Source organism: Thermobia domestica, chromosome 4, assembly GCF_964235325.1.
Source record: "Thermobia domestica chromosome 4, izTheDome1.hap1.1, whole genome shotgun sequence".
NCBI lineage: Eukaryota > Metazoa > Arthropoda > Insecta > Zygentoma > Lepismatidae > Thermobia > Thermobia domestica.
The window spans coordinates 144,771,284-144,783,989 of NC_137457.1; the positions used below are offsets into that span (position 1 = coordinate 144,771,284).

The 12,706-nt window shown below is 33.0% G+C and overlaps 1 protein-coding gene across 1 annotated transcript in view; it reads left to right on the forward strand.

Annotated features, from left to right (window-relative positions):
• The window catches only part of LOC145682902 (uncharacterized), a 1,185,542-nt gene that overhangs the window by 101,413 nt on the left and 1,071,423 nt on the right, over positions 1 to 12,706 (forward strand). The window contains exon 6 of the mRNA XM_081754263.1: positions 12,508 to 12,534. Coding sequence (XP_081610389.1) covers positions 12,508 to 12,534 — 27 coding nt within the window. The remainder of the gene's footprint in view (positions 1 to 12,507; positions 12,535 to 12,706) is intronic.

Genomic DNA, 12,706 nt, shown 5'->3' on the forward strand with positions numbered 1-12,706 from the left:
GTAGACTGTGTGTAGGCCAGTTAAAGGGTATGCTTTATCCAGTGCTATCTTAAAACAAGCCACTTCTCATTTGCTTGGAATTAAGTCCACCTCTTCCTATTTCTAAATGGACTACGTTCCTCGGTTATAAATCACAGTAAAAGCTTAAATTCCACTTTAAATAACAGCACCCTTCTCATGTAGCCTTAATCTTAAATTCCCATGTCCTTTTATATTCTCTTTCCACCAACTTATAAATGTGTACTTTATTAATTCCACTCATTTATCCGAAAATATAATCGTAAGAAAGTAAACTCAAATACAAACAAAAGCTGCAATACTCAGTGATAAATTTCGTCTCTGGTGCAGGGGTACTTGGTTCAATCCCAGCGCACCAAGCGAGCTTTGTGGTAAACAAACACTGTGTGCATAGGGTTCCCGCGCTTCTCCTGTTTCCACTCGCTTTCTCCATTCCACTATTTCATTCATTTCTCATCATCGCCGTCTCCTTTAGTTTAGCCGGTATATTCGTTAAACGTAAAACTTCAAATATTTCATTTCACTTTCAAAATACAAACACGTACATATTTTTACGTCAAATATTAACACACAACCACTAAGAAATAAGTGTGTTTTCATTCTTCATTATATGTCTTATTAACTATTTGTGCGTTTATGTACAGTTAAATAATGAAATATATTTTAATCAAAATATCCAAACTACTCCATCTCATATATAACATATATTTCTTAACGGGTAAAAAAACAAATAAAAAAATCCTTTGTGTGAAAGTTCTGAAGGTCAAGCACACACACACATACACATACAGAGAGGAAGAGAGAGAGAGAGAGAGAGAAGGAGAGAGTAAAAAACAGAAATAAGACCTTTGCTACCTGTGACAAAAACCAAATCAGCTGTCCATGCTATTGTACCTGTATAATCGTTTTGTTAATAGATATAACTAAGCTACTATGGTGGTACAATGACATGAATTCATATAAATTACATTTTGCAGAAATTTCAAAGATGTAAGTTTCTTCTCAGACAATATGAAACAAACAAATGAATTAACATAAACTGAATGGCGACCTTATTCAGTTGCGCCAAAGAAAAAAATGATTTTTCAACCTTTCTTTCCGTTCCGTCTTTCCGCGTGCTGATCGCTAAAGAATTCATTCACGTTTTTTTCCTCTCTTCCAACCAAGTAAAGATAATTACTATGCTGTATCACATCCATGTAATACAATTAAATATTAAATTAATTTATTACTAATTCTTTATACATACCCCATGTACTTAAATGTTGTCATTACACGCAACAAAATTATTCTGGACTTATGTAAAAGTAGAAATATGATAATCCCTACCAAACAATTACAAAAGATCACTAATTATATTTCTTACATACAAATCAACTCCGTATATGAATATAAGATAGTACGAAGCAGTTAAACCGATCAGGTTTGACCTTGGAAGTTAATGGTCTTCAAAGAAGAAAGAATGCTTGCTGCTGTCCTGGAAGGGTGAGTATGGAGGGTGAATAAGTGGACTTCAGCCGTATGTTAATACTCATGGCAAAAGGTTAGTAATTAGCATATTACCGCAAGTTTAATTCAAATAAAAGGTACATTACGGGTAGTTATGAACTTCAATCACAGTTCGGCAATGAAACTACATACGTGAAAAGGTAAGTTGCATACAAGTAATGAAAGTGTATGTACTTTGTAGATTACATACATACAAAAAGTATCACAGTAATAAAAATGTTAGTACAAGAAACTAAATATTTTTAATGTTACATATGTTTTTAATGTTACAGAAACTTGAACTGAGGAAAATATGGAATGAAGATAAATGTCAGAAAGACAAAAGCTATAATGTTTGGAACGAAGAGGTCTTTGCCAAATATAAAAGTAGAAAGGGAGCAAAGAGAGCGCTTAATTAGTTTCCGATACCTTGGTAGTATTATTGCTGATATATGAAGTTCAAACGTAAAATCAATGTAAGGATAGGAATGGCAAGAAATCCCACTTGTAAATCAGCATGAGAATTCCACTATTTTTCGACACAGCTTTAGTAAAATTTTTAAAGTACGAAGCAAGTTCACTAGAATACTCTGAGTAGACCTATAAATAAATAATTAAGCAATTGAAAGAAGAACCTTGCTTGCGAACCGTGGGTCGGAGAAAGGGGTTTGATACTGAGAGGTACCACGTGTGCTTTGTTTTCCGCAAAGGCAATTTTTAATTCGAATAATAGAATTCTTATGTAGCTAAGCTGTGTGGATATCCACAATTTCTTCTGGTGGTGGAAGCTCCTGTGGTTCAAATTCAAAGCAGCCTTAATGTTGAAATAATAATAATAATAATAATAATAATAATAATAATAATAATAATAATAATAATAATAATAATAATAATAATAATAATAATAATAATAATAATAATAGAGCTCTATGCGGCTAAGCGCTTATTGTGCTCGGGATTGGTGAGTTAAATTGCTTTAATTTTCAGCGGAATCTCATGCATATAACAGAGTATTGTCTATATAATGTGAACGTTCTATATTAAGCTGTCTCATACAACTTCGATGTTACATAGGGACGTTAAACAGAAATTCAACTACATTTTTCAATAAAGAAAACCATAATTGCACGTCTCTCAGGGTGACTTAATCAGAAGTGAAGTCTGATGAAGTGACTATATCACTAAAGTAACCAAACACGGTGTCTTGATTCCAATGTTAATATGTTTTGCATACACCAGTTTCACGTGAAAGATCCTTGCTTCGTTTTCAGATGACATTTGAAGACGTTAGAGAGAGGTGTTCGTTCACAGTAAAATAAATGTTATAAAACAGTGTATAATTTTGTTGAAAGCAAACTAGTTAACATATAGTTTCTTTTGCAATTGCACAAACGTTATGAGAATAAGTACAAGTTATAATTTTCTTTAACATGGACAATCCTGGTTAGATTCCTATCGTTGTCAGTTAACTATAACTGTTATAGTGATTCTTTTTTATCGTTTCTACATTTGGACAACGATAGCGATCCGCTGAAAGGAATTTCGGTGAAAGAACCTCTATATTAAAATATTAATTTACGAATTTCATTCATCGGCAATATTGAAATTATTTCTCGTATGTTTATTAAACTAAGATCAGCTTTTATCTCAATGCTGAAAATATTGTGTTTAACTGCAGAACAGTTAACGTACGAAAATTAAGATAATAATAACTCTTCATCCAATAATTTCAAAACTGATACCACTAAAGTTAATCGTAATCAATAATAAAGCTTAAAAAATATTCAAAGAAAACAGAAAATACAAACATTGCTTTTCGCACACAGATAAAGCAAGAAATATCTTTCAACCTTTTTTGTGAACTAGACTTATATAAGACAATGAAAAAGGAAAAAACAACTAAAGAAAGCATCCGGGGACATTTTGTCTCCCATTTCTTTAAAAAAATAAAAAATAATTCCCCCTAATATAAAGGTGGTAGAGGAGATAACCCAAAATAACAATTCCCCATAAAAATCAAGTCAAAAATAAAACAACGTTTAATAGTGACCATTTTCTGTATTTCGAATAGTGTTATATCAAAGAAAAAGGAAAGGTCATTACAGATGTACTGTTGCCCTCACCTGCAAATGGTCTTAACAGAAAAAGGGGTTTTCTCTACAATGTAAGGAAATACTGTTAATTTCGTTTTTATACGAACGAAAATAAAAGTATTTATTCTCATCTCTCTCTGTCTTCATATTTCACCACTAATGCTTCATGAAAGGACTCTGGAATGGAAGCACAATATCCCGTCCGAGAAAGGTAAGAATAACAGAATAAATTCCTGCACACTCCGCATGAAACAAAATTGCGACAGTTAACGCCGTGCAGGTAGGCCACCCAATATACACCTTCTTATCCCATAATCATGTCAGGTAAAGATACCCCCTCTCTCTCCTCCTTTCTTCTCTCCCATACTAAAATTTTCAAACAACATAAGCCCAATTCTAATTTCAAACAACACATGTATTAGTTTCGATAAAATTAAATAACAAAACCGAAACGAAACAACATTCATAGGCAGATGTAGGGAGAAACTGAAACACACACAATGAGAAATTGAAACCAATGAATATCTAAAACACAGAGATTCAGAAATGAAGCACAGAGAGAGAGAGAGAGAGGGAGAGAGAGAGAAGAGGAAAGAGAGAGAGAGAGAAGGAGAAGAGAAGAAAATCAGAAAGTGAAAAGGGGGAACAGATATAACTAAGGAATTCAAACGTAGTAAGAAAAGAACCGTTCCGATTTTAAAGTTCCGTTTCCAGACATCCACAATAATATACAAAAAACGTTTGTTTTACAAATATTTTTCAGAACCATTCGAATATATAGAGGATGCTTTAAATATTCATTATGTAACTTTCATAATGGATAGTATACTCAATTTCAAGTGAACTTCAGATCTCCGAGACACTTCTAGGATAATGTCAAAAGTTTAACACACATTCTTTCTTTCCGCGTGGTTCGATTAAAAACTCGGTAGTGATCATTGGACTTACTGGTCCGAAATACATTCTAACATACCCAGTAGATAGCGTTGGTCATATACTTTATTTCACTCTACTAATGAAAACTGAGCAAAAAAATAGAAAAGAAAAAGAAAGAAAGAAAGAAAGATAAAATGAAAGAGTGTTGTTTTACTGCTAATTTTCTGTTAGAAATACCCTATGTTAAAAGTCCAAACTGTATCGTATTGAAAAGTTACAAATGTTCGAAAGGAAAAGTTTATGTTCCTCGTTGTAGATGTAGCATGTTTCAAATTTAAACGTGAAAGAAACATATTGAATTGTAGGCTGGAAATAATTATTTGTCGAACTAGTGTAAATAAAATTTTGTTTTCAAATAACCAAAGACGTTACCATTTTTTAGTCTTTTCTGAAGAGTTACCTGTTCCGAACATACAGCGTTGATTTCATCTCTTCCGATTATAACGTAATTCGCACAGATAGAATGAACACGCTATGAGCTCAAACCGATCTTCCGGTTAGTTGGATGATGTTGGTTAGGTCAGATTATAGTCCATCACTGCGTCCAGGATTCAAATCCGTAATGACCCGTTTCGACTGAGACTCTGTAACCCAGAGGGTAAAAAAGGGTTTTTACTTATTCAATATCGTTACTTAAACATTATTTCTGTCAGAGATTACCAGGACTGGAGGTGTTATCTCCAGAGCACGAAAAACACTACGCCAAAGTTCCCAGTTAATTAAATTCCCCAAACCAGGCTCTTGCTTCATTTTAAGTTTGGAACATGAAGTGCGTGTGTATGTCTGTGTGGGAGAGAGGGGGGAAAGTATAAGATGCAAAAAGAGGATAATGAATCGTCAAGAAAGAGAGAGACGGGGCGAATATAAATATGATAATTACTTATCACTGCAGTATATGATGTAGAATGTACACACAGTTTACTCGAAGTATCGCCAGTGATGTCTTGTAAGTTCTCAATCAGAAGATGAATCTCTGTTCATAGCCATTATTTTATGCGAAAAAATCATACTACCTCATGAGGAATCGAACCAATGTTTTCCATTTGGGCGTCTAGCACGTTACCACTACACCACCGATTGCTTTAGCCAAACTTCATTTAACCAATGGTGTAGTGTTTCTTTCGGAGAACGTTAACTGAAAAGCATAAACTACAGATCAATAATGTCTTTGTAACCTAGTAATTCCCTTGGCCTTTCCCGTATAATATTCATAATTTTTTTTCTATTAGGAAACAGGTATTTGCTTCCACATTCTTAATATTGCTTGTCCAGTATGATAAGTCGATTCTTCACAATCACTTTGTAGAAAAACTAAATTTGTCGTGAACAGGATTTGAACCTATACTAGATAGCTGTATTATTCCTGAGGCCATTACTTTACTCCTACACTACCATGCCACTTGGAATTAAAAGCCAAATATTACTTAGTTTAGCTCTCATCTTTGGAACGAAGCTTCTTCTTCCTCTAACGTTATTTGGACAAAAGTGCCCAACGGACTTCGTTCATTCGACGGCCTAGAGAGAAATTAGTGCCCACTAATAAAGGAAAAATATACAATCGAAGAAAAAGAGAGAAATAAACAAATATGGCAGTAATTTCGTCGTGCAAGTTCAAAAGTCCGCAAATAATAATAATAATAATAATAATAATAATAATAATAATAATAATAATAATAACCTATATTATAAATGTGAAAGTAATTATGTTTGTGGCTTCTAATCTCTTGAACCACCCGATCGACCTCGATCAAATTTTCAATTTTGATAAGGTTTTGACCTGGTAAGCTTTTTGGTCATTTCATTTTAACGGTAGAACTTAGGGTTAGGAGGAGGAGAGGAAGATTGATATATAAAAATGGATAAAACATATTAACTCTTGAACCACAAGACCGATATCTATCAAACTTTCAACATCGGTAAAATATGAATATGGGACAACGTTTATCATTTCAGTTTGACGGTGCAACGTAGGAGTCGAAGAGAAGGAGTTACAGTATATCTAAAATATTGAAAGTGACTCTCTTTGTGACTCCATAACTATCGAACCACCGAAAGATCGCGAATAAATTTTCATCATATATTAGGTTCGGACCTAAGATGGCATTTATCTATTTACTTTGACGATATAACATAGGGTTGAGGGAGGGGCGTGTTAAGAAAAATAAATAAAACTTGATAACTCGTGAAACAAAATAGCAATCTCCATAAAATTTTTAACATAATTGAGGTTCGGGCCTGAGATGAGTATTATCATTTCACTTTCACGAGAGAAATTGGATAGGGTTAATGGAAGAGGGAGATATATAAAAATAAATAAAAATGTATTGTCTCTTGAACCGTTAAACCAATCCCGATCAAATTTTCAACCTAGATGAACTTCGAACCTGAGATGGCTTCTGTCCTATAACTTTGACGGTGTAACTTAAGAGATTGGGAGGGAGAGCGATATTTAAAAAAAGAATGAAAAATTACCGGTATTAGTGCCGAATATATAATTTTTGGAGTCGCTGAGATTAACAGTGACACATCTGATGCTATTTAAATGCAAATTCGTCCCGTCAACTTGGAGGAGGGGGAGACATAAAATTAAAAGTGATCGAAATAACGAATAGCAGTGTCGAATTCATAGTTTTCTGGCTCCCTGAGATGAACAGTGACACTGCAGATGCTGTACCCTACAACATAGTATGGGGAGGGGATATATAAAACTCATCGAAAATTACCGATATCAAAGAGCGCTTTAGTAATACTAAACAGAGACTGAGTAAAGGAACATACTACTATTTTTCTCAATTTAACCCAACGAAGCGGGTCATTGAAGCTAATAATAATAATAATAATAATAATAATAATAATAATAATAATAATAATAATAATAATAATAATAATAATAATAATAATAATAATAATAATAATAAATAATAATAGACATCTATACTGTGAATGTAAACATTTATTAGTATTATTATTATTATTGTAACTCTTGAGTATTATTATTATTATTATTTGCGTTCTTTTGAAATTTTAAAATATGTTTATTTCTCTATTTTTTCCTGTACGTTTGCCCTTTATTAGTGCGCAATAATTCTTCTCTAGTCGGTCGAATAAATGAATTTCGTTGTACACTTTGGTTCGTTCCAAAGGTCAGGGCTAAGGTAACTAATGTTTAGCTTCTAATTCCACGTGGCATGATAGTGTATGGGTAACGTAATGGCCTTATAAATAATACAGCTATCTCACATAAGTTCAAATCCGGTTCACACCAAAGGTAAGTTTTTTACAAAGTTATTGTGAATAATCGACTTATCATACAGTAGAACCAATACATAAGAATGTGGAAGCAGACACCTCAATAATGTTAGAAACGATTTATGAATGTTAGTTGGGAAAGGGCAAGAGAATTACCAGAACATTCCAAAGCCATCATTGACCTGTAGTATACACTTTTCGTGTTATCGTTCTCAGAAAGAAACACCACACCATTTGTTAAACGAATTTTGGCTAAAACAATCGGTAGTGGTAACGTGATAGAATTCCAAATGAAAACCTTGGTTCGATTCCTCACCAGGTAGTATGATTTTTTCGCATAAAATAATGGCTGCAAACCAAAGATTCATATTTTCATATTTATATTCTCCCCCTTTCTCTTTTTTGAGATTTCCTTATCCTGTATTTGCCTCTTTCACTTTCCCCCTCACTCCTACTCTCTCCCACTCACACACACACACACACGCACTTCATGTTCCAAAGTTAAAACGGAAAAAGAGCCCGACATACCTGGTTTGGAGAATCTAATCAACTGGGAACTTAGGCGTAGTCTTTTTCGTGCTCTGGGGATAGTATCTCCAGTCCTTGTGATCTCTGACATAAATACTGTTTAAACGCAAGGGAATACGTAAAATCTCTTTTTTGTCCTCTTGTTTACTTAGTCTCAGTCGAATTACCGGGTCACTAGAAATTTGAATCCTCGACCCAGTGATGGTATATAATCTAACCAACATCATCCAACTGACACGATGTTCCGTTTGAGCTCTTAGAGTGTTCAATCTATCTGTGCAAACTACGTTATATCCGGAAGAGATGAAATCAATGCTGGATGTTCGGAACAGATAAATCTTCGGAAAAGACTAGAAATTGGTAACCTCTTTCGTTACTTGAAAACAAAATTTTATTTATACTATAACAAAATGTATACAAAATTTATAAATGCGACACAAAATTTATTTCCATCCTACAATTCAATGTGTTTTATTCGCGTTGAAATGTGAAACATGCTACATCTACGACGAGGAACATAAACCTTTCCTTTCAAACATTTCTAACTTTTCATTACTATACAATTTGGAATTTTAATATAGGGTATTTCTGATAGAAATTTAGCAGCAAAATAGCACTTTTCAATTTTATCTTTCTTTCTTTCTTTCTCTTTCTCTCTTTTTTTGTTCAGTTTGCATTAGTAGTCTGAAATGAAGGATATAACCAACGCTATCTACTGGATATATTAGAATATATTTCGGATCAATACGTGCAATGAACACTACCGAATTTGCAATCGAACAACGCGGAAACAAAACATGTGTTTTAAACTTTTGACAGTATCCTAGGTGTGTCTCGGGAATCTACAGTTCCACTTGAAATTGAGTTTGCTATCCATTATGAAAGTGTCATAATGAATGTTTATAGCATCCTTTACATTATCGAATAGTTCTGAAAAAATGTAAAAACAAATGTTATTTCTATATTGCTGTTGGATTTCTGGAAACGGAACTTTATACCGTTAGGTTCTTTTCTTACTACGTTTGAATTCCAGAGTTTTATCTGGTCTCCCTTTTATTTTTCTCCTTTTTTCCTCTTCTCCCTCTCACTCTCTCTTTGCTCTTCTCTCTCTCTTTCTCTCTCTCTGTGCCTCATTTCTGAATCTCTGTGTAATAGACATCGATTCGTTCAAATTTTTCATTGTGTATTTTTAAGTTTCTCCGTACATGAACTTATGAATCTTTTTCGTCTCGGTTCTGTTATTTAATTTTATCGAAACTAATACCTGTGTAGTTTGAAATTAGAATCGCGCTCATGTTGTTAGCTAATTTTAGTATGGAAGAGAAGAAAGAAGGAGAGAGATGGGGTTTGTTTACCTGACATGATTATGGGTGAATATTGGGTGGCCTAAGTGCATGGCGTTAGCTGTTGCAATTTTTCTTGATGCGAGTGTACAAAAATGACACGAACACAATATGTATGTCCAAAAATAACAATAGTTTAACTGTCCTCTTTCGTCTGTTCGAATAGTTTTAATTCTTGAAATAAGTGACCTTTTTCATGTGATCTAAAATAAATAACCATCCCCAAAACTACTTATAGTTTTCAACATTTTCAAGAATACGTTTTCAACACATTGTAATACAGTGTCTAACATAAAATCCTTAGAATTCTTTGAATATTTAAACAAAGAGATCTGGTAATAAATAGAAATTTCGCAAGTGATGTATGTACATTTAGTTTCTAAGATAAAATACACAAGTGGACAGATTCCTAAGAAATCAATTGAATAGTTATGCAACGAAAGTGGACTTATTAACCCGAAGAATTGTAATTTTACTTACCTTTTGGTTAAAAATCACATAAACTACATCCCCCGAAATTAACTGTGATGTTTCCGTTCTTCTATACACCCACAGGTTCTTTCTCACAGGAAAATATCGCTGGAATGACTTAAATTCCAAGATAAACGTTTGAATAGCCATTGTTTTGTTATCTGGCCCAAGTGAACATTTTCGGTACATTTTCAACCGTTCAATAACATTGAATTCAGTTTTTAAAAGTCTTAAATTTATCTCCAATAAGAAATTTTACGACAGCAATTACTCCTCCTTCCTATAAGTGAGCAAGACCTCTAGGTTTTCAGGTAAATGTCAACCATATATATTTCACAAACCTATTTACTCTTAACCTTGTAGTTGTAAAATTATTCTAGAAATGGGAGGTTCTCACGACAATAATACATTTTCTCTCTTAGGTAGCTTACGTAAGAATGAGAAGACGTGTGCAAACAACAGTTTACCCTCTTTTCAGAAAATAAAAATTCGCTTTTCAGAAAACAGATGACGCCAAATCTTTAATGTATATTTTTCTTAAATATTATAGTTTCCTACAACATAATATATGTAATATTATAATATTTTCAGTAAATATATAATATTGAAATCCAACAATTAAATTGCATGCAAATATTACTGAACAATAAAGAAGCGTAAAGTGCTAGGTATAAAATGAGTTGACAATATAAATAAATGTAAGTGTGCAGTAAAGTATGATTAGTCCGGTGTTTCCGAGAAACAAATCTCCGGGATCGTAAGTCCACTTCCGAGTGCGCACAAGCCAGTTACGTAATTGGGTGTTCTACAAGATTGTTTTACGTAATCAGTTGTTCTTCAATGTGTTTTCGGCTAGTGAGCAAGTGTTCAGTATTAATTTATGTATTTATTTCGTATTGTAGGTGCATTAATTCAAACATTCATTGGTACAGCAACTATTATTATTATTATAAGGGTATTGCATTTCATTCATCACTAAGTAGTGCAATAAATAAGTGTTTCGATATCATTACACGCACGATTAAATTAATTACAATGTTTGATTAAAGTTTGATATGAAATGCATATCAAGAATATATTACCCAACAGTTTGATTTAGCCGGTAACTCTGAAAATAACCATAAATGGGACACAATGTGAGGAAATTACCATAAGAGGTAAGAAAATCTCCTAAAAACAGTATAAAATTAGCATAAAGAGATATAACATAACCATTAAAGAATATAAAGTGAGCCAAAGATGGATCCATGGAAATATAGTATAAAAATTGTAATCTTTGTATAATTTAATATTGTGCTCTGGTAATACATTACGGTCATAATATGGGTCTACCCTATTTATTTGTACACTTTTGGTTTAGTAAACCTACATTGGATTAACAGAGAAATGAATTATGTTGCCCATCGATTTTGATCTTAGTATTTCTTTCCTTATAATACCAATTTAGTACCATTATTTTTCCAGATAATATAAATTGTAATACTTAGTAGTATTTGCTCTCTTTTTGGATGTAGGAAACACCGGTTCGATACTACATGGACATAGCGTATTGTATTTAATAGTATATCAGTCCCTCAAACTTTGGACCACTAACCATAAAATTTCTAGGTACACGCCTGCCTACTACCTATATTTTATACTTTGCAACATACAATAGAAATTATGTCGTTGTTTGTACAAAGATTGAAATAAGCTTAACGACGTTTTCTGGGTTAGGTGTCTCTTGAATGAAAATTTCTTCATTAAAGATTTCCCGAATATATTGAAAAATATGTTTCCCTTATATTAGTGTACATGTAAAGTTAGGATTTGAGGAAGACGTGTTAAACGTCTAACAATGCAGGGGTACCATTATTTCCATTTTCAATATTTTGTGGGTTATGGGTTACATATACGGTCATTTCAAAGGATTCACCGCACACTGATACGTGGAAAAGGCATATTGATAAATTGATTACATTCGATTTGGCATTCAACACATGTTCTACTTTTTAGTCCGACGTAAGGATAAAGCGCTACAAGATAATCCAACATAGGTCGCCTGCGCTGTGTCATAAATGTTGTGAACATCACACAATATTGAATTTCGAGATAGTTTTACCGGTCTTCCTTAAACTATAGTCTAGAACGACGTTTCCCTGTAATGATATAGCTTCCAATAGTGAAGAACGCTTGAAAGACGCAGGAAATTTCAACAACAGAAGTTCTAACAATAAGAGGAATCTGTACAATTAACTCCCAGTCTCTGTAGCCCAGTCTCTGTAGTCTCTATATTAACAAGATTCATGTCTGTTATCACCCTCAAAATTGAAAACATAAATATAATATTATGGGCTTCCATTTATATTTATTTATTTATATGTATATATATATAATTTCAGTGCAACAATCAGAAGACAAGTCTTCACGTGAGTATCTTCTCATTTTATTTATTCGTTGTTTTTTTTTTTCAATTCTTGATATTTACAGAACATTGACTTTGGACGATATGCAAGACAAGATTTCCTATTTGTGATATTGCTTAGGAAGCTAGATTAATAGAAACATGGTTACAACACACAGAGTTAAATTTATCAAATC